Source organism: Manis javanica, chromosome 2 (genome assembly GCF_040802235.1).
Source record: "Manis javanica isolate MJ-LG chromosome 2, MJ_LKY, whole genome shotgun sequence".
Classification (NCBI taxonomy): domain Eukaryota; kingdom Metazoa; phylum Chordata; class Mammalia; order Pholidota; family Manidae; genus Manis; species Manis javanica.
Genome location: NC_133157.1, coordinates 156335126 through 156353893, shown reverse-complemented (window position 1 = coordinate 156353893; position 18768 = coordinate 156335126). Strand labels below are relative to the sequence as shown.

At 36.8% G+C, this 18768-nt stretch overlaps 1 protein-coding gene across 5 annotated transcripts in view; it reads right to left on the bottom strand.

The window, feature by feature from the left end:
* PREX2 (phosphatidylinositol-3,4,5-trisphosphate dependent Rac exchange factor 2) overlaps nucleotides 1-18768 on the bottom strand; it is a 293635-nt gene that overhangs the window by 89571 nt on the left and 185296 nt on the right. For all 5 annotated transcript variants that reach the window (XM_073229638.1, XM_036998086.2, XM_073229635.1 and 2 more), the window contains 3 exons: nucleotides 13794-14011; nucleotides 11042-11144; nucleotides 4316-4459 (listed from right to left, as the gene is read on the bottom strand). In XM_073229638.1, the coding sequence (XP_073085739.1) occupies nucleotides 4316-4459; nucleotides 11042-11144; nucleotides 13794-14011 (465 nt within the window). The remainder of the gene's footprint in view (nucleotides 1-4315; nucleotides 4460-11041; nucleotides 11145-13793; nucleotides 14012-18768) is intronic.

Genomic DNA, 18768 nt, shown 5'->3' with positions numbered 1-18768 from the left:
TGATACCATGTCCCTAAGAGGTAGAATACCTGGGCCTAGGAACCAAGGGTAGAAGCAGAAATGGACATTCTGAGCATCTGTTGGGGGGTTGAATTGTGCCCTTCAAGAAGATATGACGAAGTTCTACCCCTGGTAAGTGCTGCAAGTGACCTAACTTTGATACAGTGTTTGCAGATGCAATCAAATTAAAAGAAGTTCATATGGCATTAGGGTGGGCCTGAATCCAATGGCTGGTATTGTTACAAGAAGAGGGAAATGTGGACACAGACAGAGGCAGACACTCACAGAGGGTAGATGGCCACGAGAAGATGAAGGCAGAGAAAATCAACACTGTCACGAGCCAAAGAATGCCAAAGACTGCTGGTGACTACCAGGAGCCAGGAGAGGTAAGGAGGATTCTTCCTTACAGCCCTGAGAAAGCAAGGTTCACCCACATGGTGATTTCAGACTTCTCGCCTCCAGAACCCTGAGAGAATGCATCTCTATTGTTTTAAGCCACCCAGTTTGTGGCAATGTGCCACAGCAGCCTGGGGACCTAATGCTACATCAGCGCCAGAGCCTGACTGGGGCAATGCCATTCCCATCCCTGAAACTGGTTCTGTGGGTTTAAAGGTCCTGATCCCCAAAGGGACGCACTTTCCCTAGGAGACAAAGCAGGGGTCCCACTGACCTGTAAACCACAGCTGCTACCTGGGTACTGAGGCTCCTTGCACCAAGGTACTAGCAGCCCCAAAGAGGCATTACCTTCTTGGCAAAGCTAATCGACCCTGATCATAGAAGTAAGACTTCAGCGACATAATGAGATCAGGGAGGAGTATGTTTGGCACCCAGGTAATCCACCTCTTGGTGCTCCCTTGCCCAAATGTGACAGTAAATGGACAATGGCAGTAACCCCAGCCTGCCAAGGGCACAGTGACTGAGGGTCAGATCCCTTGAGGATGATGGTCTGAATAACGTCACTGAGACCAGCAGAGGTTCAGGCTGAGAATAAGACTAATCCTTTCTGGAGAACAGAAGAGGCAAAATGAAAATCTGTTGCAGCCCCAAGACCAGCTGCCACCACCGGGCTACTGCTGTCCCATTAACATGTTTCTTCTGACTTACCTGCCACCCAGGAAGGGAGGCCCATCAGAGGCCTGACAGAGCACACCCAGTCCTTACACAAAGGAGTGGATCTGAGGGTGCCAGATGTGGACTATGGGGGATGCTCTGAGAGTCCCCCATTCAGATCCCCTTTCAGGCGGTCCAGCTACAGTGATAACCAGAAGACATCCCTGGGTGGCCAGCTTTCTGGGGCATCTTTAACCTTTGCTGAGGAAAACTGTCGTACCCAAATCACACCTCCTAAGGGCAGCCTACACATCCTAACAACCTAATAATGAAGAGGCCAAAGGGCCCCACCCCCCCTTACCCTGGCTCTTCAGAATGTAGAAGTGTCGAACATTTGTGAAATGGATTACTCTAATTCCCCAAAGATTAACTGGGTAAGTGCACAGTGTTTCAGAATCCACATAGACCTGTGCTTTCTCACCCTCCATGGACATTAGAATCACCTGGGAAATTTCTAAACTATACTAGTGGTTGGGCCCCACCTCCTGCCCATTCTTACTTGGTTTGGTGTGGGGCCAGGCATGAATATTTTTAAAACCTTCCCAAGAAGATTAATGTGAGCCAGGCCTGAGCACCACTGAGAGACGGCATGAAAATAAGCCAGTGGGGAGTAGCTGGAGGAAGGGACACTGAATATCCATTCTTCTTACACATCCATTTTCAACAAGTTTATAGTTAGTTGCTTTATCTTACCCAGGGCTTGGGGATCGAAGAGGATCAATTCCCTGACCTAGGAAGTACTTTCAGAAGATTGTATTAGTGTGATCTTCACTCTCTAGCACTTGGGGATAGATTCTGGTCCAGCTGGGTCTGTGTTCCTTACCTTGGAAATCTGTATCACTCATTTGTTCTGCCTAGATTCCGTTCTCTAGCAGCCCTGGCCCTCTGCTGTATGTTCCCTGAAGTGTACTCTCCTTGCCTCCAACATGGGAATTCTGATCTAACAGTTGGTACTCTCTCTGCCGCCTGCCCCATCAATTAGCCACCCTTTGCCTACGGATCCACGAAGCAAGAAAAATGGGAAGAAGGCAGTGCTTTTGCTTCCTGTTCTAAGTATATGGTACCACAGACAACTTTAGGAGGGCTCATTTTAAAACAAATTCCCAGAAAATTTTCAAATTCATCCAATTTTTCTATTTTTTTTAAATTTGTCGCAAAGACTTCTGTACACATTACCCAAAACTAACACCCCTCCAGGGAGCTTTCCTCCCAAGAATAGACTCCATTTGGAATCTCTTCCATTTACCACCACTTTCAATTACCAGATGGTAATCTCTGCTCAAGCTAGGGCTGAATCTCCTGTGCTTCTCTCAATCTGATGTTACTAAGAGCCATTAATGATTCCTCGGGAGAGTTGTATGAATGCAGAGGAACTTCTGCAACCTCTTTAAATAAACAGCCTTATGCTGACACATTTTTAATGAGACAAATGTTTTCCGGTCTTCTTTACCTATCTGTGACCTCAACTGCAGAAGTAATACCACTGGTGCTTACTTTAATCATTTTTCATATTTTACTGCTGTGTGACTACTAAAACCTAATGCCTGCTATAACTTTTATTTAAATTACATTTTAAAAGCAAGATGTATTCACTGAAACAATATATATTTAGGGATCATTTTTAAATTAGCTTTAGCCACAATTAAAAAATAAAGGTTACTTGCAAAATAATCTTTTTCCTATGCACATTTGCTAGTGGGTATGAATATTCAGCTATTTATGGCTGATGTGTCACACATGTAATAATTTTTTCAGAAAAGATGCTTAATGCCATCTGTCATCTCAGTAATGATTTCAAAGACAGTTTTTGAAAAGAGAAAAAAGTGAAGAAACCTGAACAACCGTGAGCTCTGGTTAGACCCTTTATAAAGTTAACATTGCAGACCAGCATCCTTCCCTATCTTACAAAAGTATCTCTGTAATATCTTTTAACATACTTGAGGCTAAATGATATTCCTAACACAGCTCTGAAACTCAGCTACTTTTCTCCGGTTTTTTTTTTGCTCATTTTTGCTCATTTTTTTCTTGTTTATTCCTTTTCAGTACAGAACCTTGTATGACTTACATGAACCCTACCACAGTCTTCCAAACAAAAATGACAACACCTTCTAATAACTCCTTAGATTTCTCATCACTGAAAATTTCCTCTGCTCAAGTGTATTCTTGCCAAGTATCTGAGGTAGTTACTGTTTTCAAACTATGATAATTGAAGGAAGGACAATCTGTTTTTTAGAATTAAGTAATAGGCATGTGAAAAAGCAAAATTCTCATTTAGTAGTGAATTTAGATTTCACATACCTGTCTGTTCTTCAGTTACAGAGACTGATTTTATTCCTCTACTCTCATTTTTTATTAGAATATAAAAATACCACAGCAAAACCGATACAGTTCTTGAAAACTCAAAAGAAGAAAAAAATGAAGTGCTCTATGGTACAGGCTCAGAGAAATTGATACAATCTTGTGATCACAGCATGAATTTTTAAAAAGATCATTGACTGGAAGAAACTACACAGTAATCAGACTTCTGATATTTTCTAGGCAGCATTTGTGACCCCAAAAATACAAAACATCCAGGACTTTCCCTTGAAAACCAGTTCACTGCCATAATCTTCTTACTCATACTTATCTTAATTTCTTCTACTGCAGTTGATGTCAACTCATTTTTCATTTGCCAAAAAATATTTTGATTTACAAAAAGGACACATGTTTACTGATGAAAAGCTGACATAATACAGAAAAATTCAAAAGAATAAAATATTATCAATTTAATCACTCAATATTGAAAACATTTTACATACATATATGTATATGCATAGACATAATTGAGACTATTATTTTATTTTAGTCTTTTTGTCAAAAAAAAAATCCTTTTTGTAATCTGCAAGTGTATATTGTCAAACTTCTATTTCATAAAATGTTTTTAACTATACAATTTTAATGGCTCTACCATAAATTTAAGCCAAATTAATTTATCTTTATTTACTTAGGCCACTCGTATCTTGTTTCTCCATTATAAATAATGCTGCAGATACTTAAACCATAGGTGATTCTTTCCTTAATAAATATTCTCAGAAGTAAGTATATTACCTAAGTAGTATGAGGGAATTTCTAAACTAACAGAAAACAAAATGATTAAATTTATTTTAAAAAATTGATAAAGATAAATAATTTAAGCACATGAAACACAAAAAGGAAAGCAGTTTACCTTGTGCAAAAAGAACAGGATGAATTTTAAATCCTCCTCCATTTTTCAACCGTTGAGGCAGTTGTTCAAAATGATAACTATCAATGTAGAAGTAAACTTTCAGAGCTTGCCGGCTTCCTTCTGCTTGATATGTAAGAGGAACATCTAAAATGACATTTAATGTTATATTATTGCCTAAAATCAGGATATGTTATAGTATATTTGTTCATCTTTCAGAAGAATCCTGAAAATCACTAGGAATAAATACATTAAAAATTCCCATGTATATGGACTTCAGGTTAGGCATACATACATTGCTATCTAGTGAAAGACTATTAAATCAGATTCTCATTAACTAAAGCAATAGATTAGTACTGTACTGTATATAAAATTCTGTAATAGGAAGCTTTGTTACACTTTGACACACCAGATGTCTCACTTAACTAAATGAGAAGTTTAGCTACACATGGTTTGGAAGCAGAACCTCCCAGGGCAGCTGCCTCATTCATATTTTAGTTGAATTGAGTCCTTGGGGCCCACTTCTAAGTGGTGCGCAAGGCACTGAGTACATAGCAACTATTATCAGGACTAGCAGAGGTTTTGCAAACCCCATTCCCTGAGCATCAGATCAAAAATACATTACCTCTGTTGATGCCCTACAGTCACTGAAAATTACCTGTCTAAATTCTTAAAGCTATTTTCAAAGATCCTAAATTTAATTACTCAAAAAAAAAAAACAAAACTTAAAAAGCTAAAAGGCTGTAGTATTTCACAGTGCTATCATAAGTCCTCTTCATTTTATGATACTTATCCATGACACATAATTTCTGCTCCTTTAAGAATGTAAAATCTTCCTCAAACACTAGAATAGTCACATTAACCATTAAAAATTAAGGCTAAAATAGAGTAGGCATTGAAGATATATTCTGTACCCAATATTTATTCTTTCTATCAATTTTCTTGATATAAAACTATATAGAGTTCAAGGCAAAATACCATTAATGATCAGATAATAGGTTTCTTATTAAATGTATCTAATTATGCAAATCAGCAGAGGAGGCATTGTACTAACAAGTCTCTTTTATGCCATATAATAATGCTTATTTTATTTTTGTTTCTATTTTTAAGGGAAACATGAAAGATTTCAATTTATGAAAGAAAATAAATTTCTCAATTGAAAGTTGGAAATGAACTGCAGTTTAACCATTAGGAAAATCATTTATTTTCTGGCTCTTAAAGAAAAAAGATGCATGGGCACTAAAGAAAACACAGATTTGTGTATATTGAATGGTAACACAAGTCATCCTATAGTACTTATTAAGGGAATGATCATATTTGAGCCTTATTCAATATATAGGCCAGGCATTGTGCCTGAACTGTGAATGCATGGTGAATGAGAAAGACGTGTCCCTGTCTTCCTGGAGCTCACAACCTGGTTGGGAGACACCAAAAAATGAGTCAGCTTCAAAGATGATTAGGGCCACATTTTCTTTTAGTTGCCCTTTTCATACAGTGTCTTTCATACATATTTTAATTTTTGTTAAATTCCATCTCTTTACTCTTTGGAACCAATGTAGCCAATCTTTGTGCTACCAAATGCATAATGTTATTGAAAGGAAAATAACAATGAAGCAGTTGGAACTCAGTATAATAGGACTAGCAAAAAACAAATAAAGATGCTAAGCCAGGAATTAAGAAACTGAACATTATCAAATATATTAAATTTAAAAGCAAGTTACAGCTAAGAGTATTATGTAGAAAAATGGAGACTTTTTCTCAAAGTATTTGGTGTACCTGTAAAAGTGCATAATAATGTGGAGTTAAAATTTCCGCCTTTTATTTGTGTTACTTTATTCATGATGATTAGGGCTATGTAATGATTAAAGGCTTCAAAAACACGATGACATGAGGAAAAGGTCTCTGGTTGCATCGTAGGGATTCATTCCAGAGAGGAGTTTTTCAGCGGTGGCACCCTGTCCTTATAAACATGGCCACTGATCATTTAATGGTCTAGTGAGATTGAAAATAAGTCTTGACCTAGGATGTTGTTAGTTCTTTTTGCCTGAATCGCTCTTTATCCACCCTCTGCAGGATTGGGTCTTTCTTGTCCATCAAATTTCAGCTTAAAAGATTCTTCTGTTGGATCCCTTCCCTAGCGACCCCTTAAGGGTCACCTCACCTTAATCCTTATGCACTGCTTATATCCTGCATAGGACTGATTGTGGCCCTAATCATCTTTGAAGCTGACTCATTTTTTGGTGTCTCCCAACCAGGTTGTGAGCTCCAGGAAGACAGGGACACGTCTTTCTCATTCACCATGCATTCACAGTTCAGGCACAATGCCTGGCCTATATATTGAATAAGGCTCAAATATGATCATTCCCTTAATAAGTACTATAGGATGACTTGTGTTACCATTCAAAAGGGGAAGATCTGCTGTCATTTAGTGAAGATTTTCCACTAAATAAATTTAATTATATACAGCCTAATCACTTAACTAATTTATTCCTCTTCACTAATTACACAATATATCTTGGGAAGTATCCTGTACTGTCCCTGCACTCAAGTGGATCAAACTGCCCATTTCTCCTTTGAATCTTTCACTAGCTGCTAAGCTCCTGCTAATAGGGATTTTGTTTTATTTAGTCACCGTTATGTCCCTAAAATTTAGTGCAATACTTAGCATGTTATATATATTTAATAATAATCTCTTCAAAGAAAATGAAATGTCTTCAATCCAGACATGTGAGTTCTACCTGTTTGGCATGCCATATTTCTTCAGAATCTCATTATTCTTTAATGCAAAATTAAGAATATGAATAATGCTAAAAAAAGCTTTTTAAAGACTATAAAGTAATAAACCGAGCAGGATGATTTCAAATATTTACTGAATAGTGCCATGAGCCATATAGAACCCTAGAGACTTTCAAATACATCTTACTTAAGCCTCATAATCCTGTGAGTCAAGGAAAGCTAATATTTTTGTGTTTGCAGATGACAAGGGAGCCAGTATTTGAACCTGGATTTCTTGACTTCAAGGCCAATATGTCTTCATGCTTCCTCTCTTCTGTTCTCAGTTTTTCTTTAATACACATGTAGCCAACTAGACTTCATTTTGTGATGCAAATTAGTCATCTGACTCCACTATTTCTATGTTTATAGGAAGAGCAAATCACATGCAATTAGTAATAAAGCCCTAGGTTTCTTGTACCACTTAAATAAGATATGATGACCCTTGGGTACTGCATAATTCTCTTGTTTCCTGAATTAACTTAAGATGATAATTGTATTCCTCTAACACTGTTTGTAAATTGCATGGAATATCTCGTAGTGCAGCACTGGAACTGACCTTTCACTAGGGATCTGTTTTCGGAAGGTTAGGTTATGCTCTGCGGAAGTACATAAAACTGTACTGCCAGATGTGTATCACAGATTTTGTGTTTGTCACAGATAGACCTACATTGACATGCTAATATTACTTACATGCTCTTAATTATCTTTAATATTTAGTATAATTTTTAATATGCCAAAGTTAAATCTCTCATGTGGATATGCAATGAATAAGACTTTTATCAAGCTTATAATATTGGTTCCTCTCCTGCTTGCTTAACAGATCATTTGCCAGGAATACCATATTTGAACCAGGGAAAACAGTATATCTGTGAGCTTACAGTTCCTCGGGCAAAATGTAAAAGAAAAAACATTAGGTTATATTGTGAAAATAGAGTTTCTCTGCCTTCAGCAAACCTATGCCTACATGGTTCAAGTATATGAAAATATATTGTTTTACACATGCCTACAGAAGACCATATAATTTGTTCAAATAATATTACCCTTATCAAATGATCCCCTTTACCAGACAAATTCTACCTTGAATGTGACCTAACTCACATGGTAATGTTCTTGTTCTGTCTTATTTATCAATGGCGATGAAACTTTAATAAAATTCTGTTTCATATTCACAATTTAATAAATAATCAACTCATTTTACCATCGCCATGAATCCCCTCAAGGTCAAGTCACGATCATTTTTCACCTAAGTCACTGTAGTAGCTTCCTAACTGGCCTCTGCTTCTGCCATTGCCCCTCTCCAAAACGGTCTACTCAAAGCAGTCAGAGGCAGCCTTCAGTATGGTCAGCCAGATCATGGAACTTTGCAGAAAGGCAAAGTTCTTTCAGTGGTCTGGCCTCTTCTTTGTTCCTTTCTCCTACCCATTCACTTTGCTCTAGCCACAGAGGTCTCCTTGCTATCCTGAGAGCATGCGACACATGCTCCCACCTCAGAGGCTTTGTTCTCCCTGATCCAATGAGTCTGGAACACTCCTCGCCCAAATGTCTGTGTAACTCAATCCCTTAGCCACTCCAGGGCTTTGCTCTCCCTCTTAGGCAGGCAGCCCCCTGAGCTTGTTCAACAGCTGCAAACTTCATTTGTTCTCTTCTGTTTCCCTTCATACATTCATAGTATTATCTTCAAATTTATTACCGAATTAACTCACTTGTCCTGCATATTATCTCTCTCTTTCCTCTTGAATATCAGCTCTATGAGGGATATGACGAATATCTGTCTAATTCTCTACTTTACCCAACACCTAGCATAGTGCTTGGCCATAAGTAGGCATTTAAGAACTATTCCATGAATGAAGGAATGATTATCATCTGTCAATGAAGTCACAGGTTCAATTAATATGAGTCCATGTTTATGTTACTATAAACTGAAAATGTGAAAATAAATAAGAACTTTTCCCAGCCTTGAAGAAGCATTCACTTCTACCGTAACACATAGGATCCTCACACATACAAAAAACAAGAGAAAGAAAAATAACAAACTGTTAAAGATTTCTTGGACTGATAGATACATTTTAAACCTATTTATGACAATGATGAAATGGCAGATAGATGATGATAGCTTGCAAAAACCAAAAGCTGAAGAGATTGTTAGATGTTGATATTTCTCTAAGTGTAGACTTCCAAAATGCCTTCATTAAGCTTACTGAATGCAAATTGCTCAAAGGGATACCACTTTGTAAGACTTCAATTCCATTCATAAAGTAACGTCTTTGCCACATTAGATAAAACTATGATCTGTTGAAATTTTCTGCTTTATTCTTCATATCGTTTGTTTTTCTTTTTACTTTTATAACCATAATTAACTATTCTCCCTGCTGCACTGTACACACTTAATTGATATTTGTTCATCCATTTCCTAGAAAAAAAATTGCCTTTTTTGCAGGCACTCTCTTGGGTGCTGGAGATACAACAATGAACAAGATGGGAAAAATTATGACATCTTGGAAAATGTACAGATGATTAAAAGAATCAAGATAGTTAATGTGATTCTATTTATTCACATTAAAATTTGACATCAGATGGAATGACTCAATTTTCGTTTTTAAGCTAACAAATAATTGTTATCAATTATTGTCAGATCAGACAATTTTAATGTCTTTCTCAATTGGTTTAGATCTAAATCTAATATATTTTGGCATTACTTAGGTCCCCTCTGTTTCTTATTGGCCCTGAATATTTGTTTTCATTGCCCGGTAGCATATTTTCCATGGGATCAGCTGAGGATGAGGAGTGGAAACTCAATTTAGTCAATTTTGTTATGTAATCATTTTATTTGAGCAAAAGTCTTAGAGGTCATAGAGTTTATCCACACTGCCAGAAATATCAGGACAGTGCTTTTATTAAAAAAAATAAAATAAAACAGAGCTGGGGGTGGGAAGTCGGGTGGAAGGGGCCGTGGAGAGGTGTTGTAGTGAGGTGGTGGGGTTAGGTAGGGCGAGGTGGGGGGAGGGGTGCAGGAAGGTAGTGGGTGGGGGGAGTTGGGTGCGGGTGTCGGGGCAAGGTGGTGGACCATGGTGGGGTAAGGGGCGGTAGAGAGGGGTAGTAGTGAAGTGAGGTTGGTGGGGCCAGTACCCAGCCTGACGACTCTGTAGCCGGAGGAACATCCCAGAGCCTCTGGGCTGCCGGCAAGTCGGAGCTGCCTTCTGCGACCACCAGTGTCCTGGCGCGCGTGGCCACCCACTCCTCACCGAGGAAGAGTCCTCCTCAGCCCTGGCAGAGCAGCCCTGCAGCCCCAGGACAGAGGCTTGCTGGGAAGCTGCAGGGCCCCTGGCCAGGGAGGTGGGTCTGAGAAGAAGCACCCCTTTTTAAAAAAAGAAAATTAATTTAAAAAAAAACATGAAAAAAGCAATAGAAAGGAGAAAAATTCTATGATCCCACCTACAAGAAGTACCTAGCTTTGGTAAATTCATAGAGAAGGAAAGTAGAACAGAGGTTGTCAGGGACTGGAAGTGGTGGGAAGATTAGGAGTTATTGTTTATTGAGTATGGAGTTTCCTGGGAGGATGAATGGGTCTAGAGATGGATGGTGGGAATAGCTCCATCACACTGCAAATGTACTTGCGCCAGTTAATCGTACACTGGAAACTGGCTACGTGGTACATTTTACCACAATAACACAAAAAAGGAGGGAAAATCTTTACTGGCACAAAATCTGATGGGCATACTCAAGAAAAGCTTTGGAGGCCAAATAGATACAAATAAAAATTTAGAATTATCTGTAGATTTAAACTATATATATACTTTCTATCACTTCCGAAGTTGGTTATTGTTAGTTATTTTATCCTAAATATAATCTTTTACATAAAACAATTTAAATTCATTTCAAATACATTAATATCAAATTATTCCATAGGTTGTTGTCTGATGCCAAAGAAATTCTACGGAACATTTTATTACTTACTTGCAACCAGTGGTTCTTCTTCTGATGGTTTAAAGTAAAATGAAACCTTTTCCAAATCAAATAGTGCAACCAGTGTATCTTCAAGCATGGCTTGTTCATCTATCTAGAAAGAAGAAAAATAGTACATGATACGTTAAGATTATCTAGGGTAGAACATAACATAATATAGTTGACCCTTGAATGATAGGGGGGTGTAGGGTACCCCTGTGCAGTCAAAAAGCCACATATAACTTATGACTCCCTAAGGTCTTAACTATTTATAGTCTACTGGTGACTGGAACAAGCCTTACTAATAACAAATAGTTAATTAATGCGCATTTTATATGTTAGACATAGTATGTGCTATATTCTTACAATAAAGTAAACTAGGGAAAAGAAAATGTTTTTTCAAATTGTTGCAAATCTCCAAAACAGTTCCAAATATATCTACTGGAAAAAATCCACCTATCAATGGACCTGAACATTTCAAACCCATCTTGTTCAGGGTTAACTGTATAACATAACTCTAGAACAAAACTACCTTCACTTGTGTTTTGTTTACACACAAACCAAATTGACCTTTATCTAAGACTTTTCTGCCTTAAATGAAATTATAAAATCCCTCAAAGTTATAAGATTCTTTCATAGTTTTATTTCTCCTTGTCTCTAATTTTGGAATGATTCTACACACACAACTTTTCAGTCTATTTTGTAGCTTGGTTCAAATATATTGATTGCATTTATTATTTACAAATAAATATGTACACAAAGAGCATTCTATTTGCTTCTAGACTTCCACAATCTCATATATGTAACAGCTGAAAGGCAAAAATACTGTTTTATTGAAAAGCCACAGTACCTAATGGTCATCTTGGTTTACAATAAGGTAACCTATGCCTTATTCAATTTGCAATTTGTTAAAACTGTGATAAAAGCAATTTGCATGTATGTAATGATTTCTCTTCTGAAGAGCTTGGGACAAGAATCATTTCATCTCAGTTGCCTTTATGGGGCCTTCATCTAGAATCTTGTCAGTATGAGACCTGATTTATTTTAATCATTTGTTTCATTCTTACAGCCTATTATATTACAGCTGAAGCAGGTAAGGCCCAGATGTGGTAACAAGTTTCGGGCATGTTTCAGCAACAGCATCTTTGTAGTACTATATTTTGGCCTTCCTACTAGCAGTTTGGTGTGTGCACTATCTAGAGTCTTTTACTAATTTCTTCCTGAAAGAATAATTAGCCTTATGATACACAGCTTCTGCTTTAAAGGTACATTTGCTTCCTCAAGATGGTCGATAGTCCTTTAAAACAATAATTTTAACATATTTTACACACAATTTAAAAAATTGTTATATGATTATAGCTATTTGGTGGGGGGCAGTATTAGTAAAGGGTGGAGGAAATGGTAAAGAATCTCTGATGTGTGAAAAAGAATCACTAAAGCAGCCCCCATCTCCCAAGAAAGGCAGCCTGGAAATGAAACCATCACCTTTGCACCTTGGTTTGGTATACAGTGTATGGTACACAGTAAGTGCCGGAGAAATATTTACCAAACTGTTTAAAAGTCCTTTGAGGTAACAGAAAAATGCCATAAACTTGGAATTGGGAGGACATTACTCAAGAATCAGCATTTTTCCAATTGAGAAGAACACATATAGGAAGAAATGTCCCAAACAGGCTGGCATCTGATTGCCACAGTGCAAGCCCCAGTACTCCAGCAGACACGGCTAAGTGACAGCCACGTGACCAGGGAGCTGCTCAGAGTTCAGGGACACACAGACCACAAGTATAAATGTATAAATACAAAACTGATCACCCGCATGGATTGCACAGAGTATTTTCAAAAGAATCTAATTCTTTTCTCTGAATTACACTGAGATGGATTTATTTACCTTACTGTTCCAGAAGCTAGTATGACTGTACAGTATAGCAATTACCTCCCTATTTCAAAATAATTGAAGAAAAACATTATTTTGATGTATAAACATGCACACATTTATTTAAAAACTCAACCATGTTACCTGTAGCTACATTTTCTATGTGTACTTTAACAGATGAAATAGCATCTCATGTTTAAAATCAAAATTCTATTTAATGAGCACCTTAAGTTTGTATGTAAAGGTGGACATATTTGCCTTTAAGCATCATGACAACTATCACAGAAAGTACATGTGAAAAAGCTCACCACAGTTTTATTTATTCAATATTTTGAGATGATTTCTTCATATCCACTGTGGAAAAATGATGGTTTAACATGGAGTATTCTACAGTAATTAAAGCAGTATTCTGAGATTTAACAGTACAAATATGCATACAAAAGAAGGAAATAAAATCATTTAGCACATGCAAATTTTAAAAGGATTGTCAGACAGTATGGCATGCAAACTGTTAGAGAATGCTCCAGAATATCAACCTCAGTGGGAGCTTGAGTTTCAGGACAGGCCGTTTCTTCCAGACTGGAAATAAGCAAGCATAGCAGAAAGACCGTTTTTCCTCTGATGATCTTTCTCAGTCAGTTTTTAGGGATACAGGTATTAATAGCAGATGGAGACTTTCTCCGTTTTTAGTGGCCACTGAGAATAAATAAAAATCAGGAAAGAAGGGATGCCTTCTACATACTTATTAAAACTATATTGCCCGTGGGAAAATATATTCTTTTGAAGTAGCTGAATATTTATGATACAATGATGAATAACCACTTATTCGGGAATATGTTGTTATGCATGCTACAGTTGACACAGACAGTAGGAGGCATTGTGATTCCTTACCAAGTTTGGTGACAGAAGTGACTGAAAGTGAAAAAGAACACCAGCATTTGCTATCTGGTCCAGCCACCTTCTGCTAGCTTCCCAAGTTTCCATCTCGTTTTCCTTGCTGTTGTCAAACATCTGGTTTAAGGCTGCCATGAGTTGCTCGGAGAAGGCACAGACTGTGGCCACAAGACTTTGGCAAAAAACCATGTCTCTTCGGAGCTGTGTCTCACTGTCTGTGATCAAGGAGAACATAAAGACAGTTTTGCAAAATATAATAGGTGAATAAAATCAATTCATTAAGCATTTACATTTGCAGTTATTTCATCCTTTCACTAAACTTATACCATGTGAAAAATGTGAATTTGAGCTCTATTAATGAGCACATACATTTTAGCAAATATGCTTCTTAGAAAACATTAAACACCCAAAAATATTAGAAACATTAAAGTAATTTTTCTTAATTGTGACTTTATTTTGCAATCACTAAATTACGTTATAAGGGAGTAAAATAAGACTTAGTTATTTACTTCTTTTTCCCAATGGAACACAATTTACACTTGTTTCAGAACACTTTCCTGAAGGAAACTTGAAGTCCAATTTTTCAGTTTATGCCAGCAAATGAAGTAGAATATCTTAGTAGTAAATTTTAAAAATTACCTACTAATCCCATCAAATATAATGTGAAATGCATTGGGGAATAGAGTAGTGATGTCCAATTATTAATGAAAATAAGCAAACATGTATCTCCTGAATCTACCCATTCAATTTTATGAGTTATAAATAAGTTCAGTTCATAAATTCCCATATTTCTTTGAAATAAGTGATGTGTTTACAATTTTAGCATAAATCAGTTCTTGTAGAGATTCTTATTCTGCAGTTTGCTGCATTTTTGACTGACCCACATTGAAGGTATGTTTACCCTGTGAACTGCCACTTCTGGGCCACAATTTTTTTTCTAACGGAAAGAAGCTGTACCTTTGAGAACCTGATCACAAAGGGCTCACTTATTGGATGGCCAGATATACACAAACTACATGAACATATAAACACCAAGCCATATATTCTGCACATATTTAAATCATGTATATTTGAGGAACAACAAAGGTAAAAAGAGTCATATTCCCAAAAGCATATTGACTATTTCAAGGGCTGATAATCTTCTGAAATGGCTAATCATTGTCAATATTAGTATGTAACATAGATATAAATGCTGCCTTTATTCAGTGATGAATTCTTGCGTCACTGATAAAAAGGCATGATTTTAAGCTGTTCACCAAAAACTGTGAACATCTATTTCTAATAACCATCAAAGAATGTGTATATATAATGTAAGTACTGCGCTGTTACTCAGTTTCATTATTTGTAAAAGACTCATGAAAATTGTATTAGGAAAAGCATTTAATTTTATAATAAAATATTCATTTATTAAGTTCATTATTAAGTAGAACTATGTGAACATGCTATTTTGATAGGTCAGAATGGTTGAATATGGCAATTCCATATGGTTCAACTTATGAATTTAACCAATATGTACTAGACATTTCCCTTAAGTAATTATATACTATGTGTCCTGTTCTCAAAGATGGAAAAGGGTATTTTATAGGTAACTATAAAATGGCTAAACTGGGAAAGAAGTGTTCAGTTCTCAATTAAGAAAAACCAAAACACCTATTTTGTTGTTGTACATACTTTCTAACAGAGTGTAGTTATTCAACAAATATTTACGGAAGTAATGAGAAAATAATGAGCCAGTATAGCAACTACAAATGAACTAAGTGAAATGTAAATGTATGAGCTCATTCTCTGGCTCTTGAAATGCCTGGACTTAGTTTGACTTAAACAATGGTTGTTAGGCCAGATGTGTAGGTATTCTACTGAGGCTCCTGACAGAAATTAAGTAAATTAAAAGTGCCCAGTATCTTCCCTGTACATTTTTGCTTTGCTCTTTTAGTTGTTCTGTAGTAAAAGCAGAAAATCTGAGGAAATTACAAAAAATGCTTCTGTACCTTTGGCAGGCATTCTCCCACCTATAAATGGAGAATAATTTCTTCATAACAATCTAATTGGAAAGGAATAGCTTATATCAAGAATGGAAAGCTAAGGTCTAGAGAAGGAAGGATCTGTTCCACTCTTAAGTTTTTAGAAGAGGTCACAGGGTTAGTCACTTTGCCACAAGAAGAAATAAATTAGCTCCAACCTTCTTTTGAGAGGGGATTATTATTTTTTTAATCTTAAAAAGAATACTTAGATGTTTATTCTACTCTCTGCTACTATATTCAATATGCACTTTAAGCCAAAAAAAATTCTCATTCAACTTCATTATCAAATCAGAACTGATTAAACAATAGTTGTATTAGTTTACTAACTCAAACTTTCAGCACTGAATGCCCCAGAGGAATTAAACATTGAACCTACTACTGGGAGTATGAAGAAGTCCAAGTTGAGGCCTGGGTCCTGTCTATGATCACAGCAGCAGTACAGAAGTAGATAAGCAGGATGCCCTTGGACCACACTGCTGTTTAAATATCAAACCAACATATTTTCAAATAAAATCACTTAATAAATGCTTATTACTTCTGAGGTGATTTTCAGTTGCCACCTTCCTATTTTCAACAGTCAATGATTTGTTTGCATAGACTTCAAAATGCACATATATACACATTAAGAGCTCATCTCACAGTGAGTAACAAAGAAAATTCACGAGTGACAGAAAGGGGTCTTTATCATCTATCCCCAACCTATGTTCACAGCTTCTCAACCCATTACTTCCTCCTTTCATCCCACACACCAGCAAGAATCTTCAGAGTTTGGTGTGAGAATAGAATAAAACAATGTATCTGAAAGCTGCTAGAACAGTGGCTATACAGACTTCTCTTCTTCCAGTCACGCAATACTGCTCAACGTTCCTCAAACACTAAATGCCCTTCCAAAAGCTCTTGCAGGCCACACCCTGCCCCTGGTTCTCTGGCTGCAGGCACTTCTCCCCTCTCCACCTGCAAACTTTAAATCATTCTTCAGGAGAAATTCACTGAACTCTTGAAATATTATCTCCCACTGTGAAATGTCCCCTGTCCTTTTTGCTTGGAAATTTTTTTACTTCTTTTCATTGTGTACCTCTTTCCACACCCAGAGGCCTGGGGCATCCTTCTACTGGAAGGCTAATAACTAGTATTATGAGAGTTTGTTTACATGTATGAGTTCCCCAAGGGAGCATCAATTAGCACATGACCAGGGAAGTAGATATGACATGAATAATGCTCATGGATTTAGAGGCATATAATCTGCTTTCAGCTACCCATTCTACCAATTTTAACCATATAATCCTAGGTATCAGATTCTTATATGTACAGTTCTTGTATGTACTATTTCTTAGATCTGCAATAAAGATAAATGAGATAAACACGTTTAAAGCACTTAGCAAAGTGGAACTGCCACATTATTATTGTGAGTCATTCTCCTTTTTTCTAGCATTTAATATGGTGCCTGGCACTAGTGTGTGCTCAGTTTTATTGCTAAATTGAGAAGGAACAACATGATAAATAAAGAAACCAAAATAAGCTAACTCCCAGCAAGCACATACAGGTCTTTTCCTTGTAATTACGGGACTGTTTGAAATTCACAAGTATCCATCTTTTACCAAAGCTATTCTCACTCCTCATTTTTCTCAATAAGAACTACAGCAAGAGTCACAACAGCTGCTTCTAGCTTCTAGCAAAAGAAGAAAAGCAGAGAGAGTTCTGTTTTTTTGACATGCATGTTTACTCTTTATGCAGAGTAAGAATTCCTTTGTACTTTCCACCTCTACAGGCCTAGGGCATCCTTAATGGATTATTTAAATTAATGGATTATTTTTCTTATCAAAGGCTTCTGTTTTGTTTCAGCATTTAAGCACCTACTTAAAGTTACTTTCTAGAACCATGTATTAAAATATTAATACTTCATTTAATCTTAACTGTTTAAAAGCTCAAATTTCATAATTGGCTAGCTGGTTAAAAAGAATGAGATGGTTTCTAGACACACAAGGAATCCCAGGCATTATTCTGCTATTGTAGGGAGAAGAAAGCAAAAGAAACAAAGAAACGAAAATAGGAGATTGGAGAGAGAAAAAGATGGGAATAAAAGCAAGTTAAGAATAATATGTAGCAGGAAGTCTACCCTCTTCAAGTGAAGAGCACAATTTCACGCTGTGGGTAAAATTGCAATATTTCCAGAATCTCTCTCCTTGCCTTAGTATATCTCCTTATCAATAGGTGTTTCCCAGGGGTGGAGGGACGTAGCCATCTCCATATCAATAGGTAATTACAGGAGGGAGGAAGGGTTTATCTGGACCAGAGAGCTTAGGTGGGGTCCCTTTTTGCAGCCAGGTTTGAAGAGACAGGGGCAAGCAGAAGTGAACTACTGCTCGTAAGCAATAAATGGATTTCTTTCACTTTACTTCTCCCTTTGATTGATTTTGATGTGAAAGGCATTTTGCCCTGGGCTGGGAAAATATTTTCCCCCTGGAGTTACACGCGGCCAGCAATATGGAGTGATTTAGCTACTGTTTTGATGCCAGCGAAGTTGGAAAATGGAAGAAAGAGTGAGTAAATAAAGTAGGAAAAGGAGAATTATGATAGTAATAGAAAAACACAATTGAAATCAAAATAAGGTTTTGCAAAAACAGCTAGTTGAATGAATAAAGCAATTCATTCCAGGACCACTTCTGGAACTGGTGTAGTGGAGTATAATTTCAAATTTGCCACCTATTACTTATTCATTTATTCAATAAGGCATCTATGTGCCTAATCTTCCAGATATTTAAAAATGTGTGTTGAATGAATACCATTTACTAGCTGTTATTATTACTCTGCCTGCACATTAATTTCTTCACTTCTAAATCTGTGGAAAAATAATATTCTCACAGAATGGCTGTGAAGAGCCAAGGAAATCCATAAAAATTAGTTCCATCAAAAGTGTGGTTATTAGTGAAACTGAAGAGACGAAGATATTT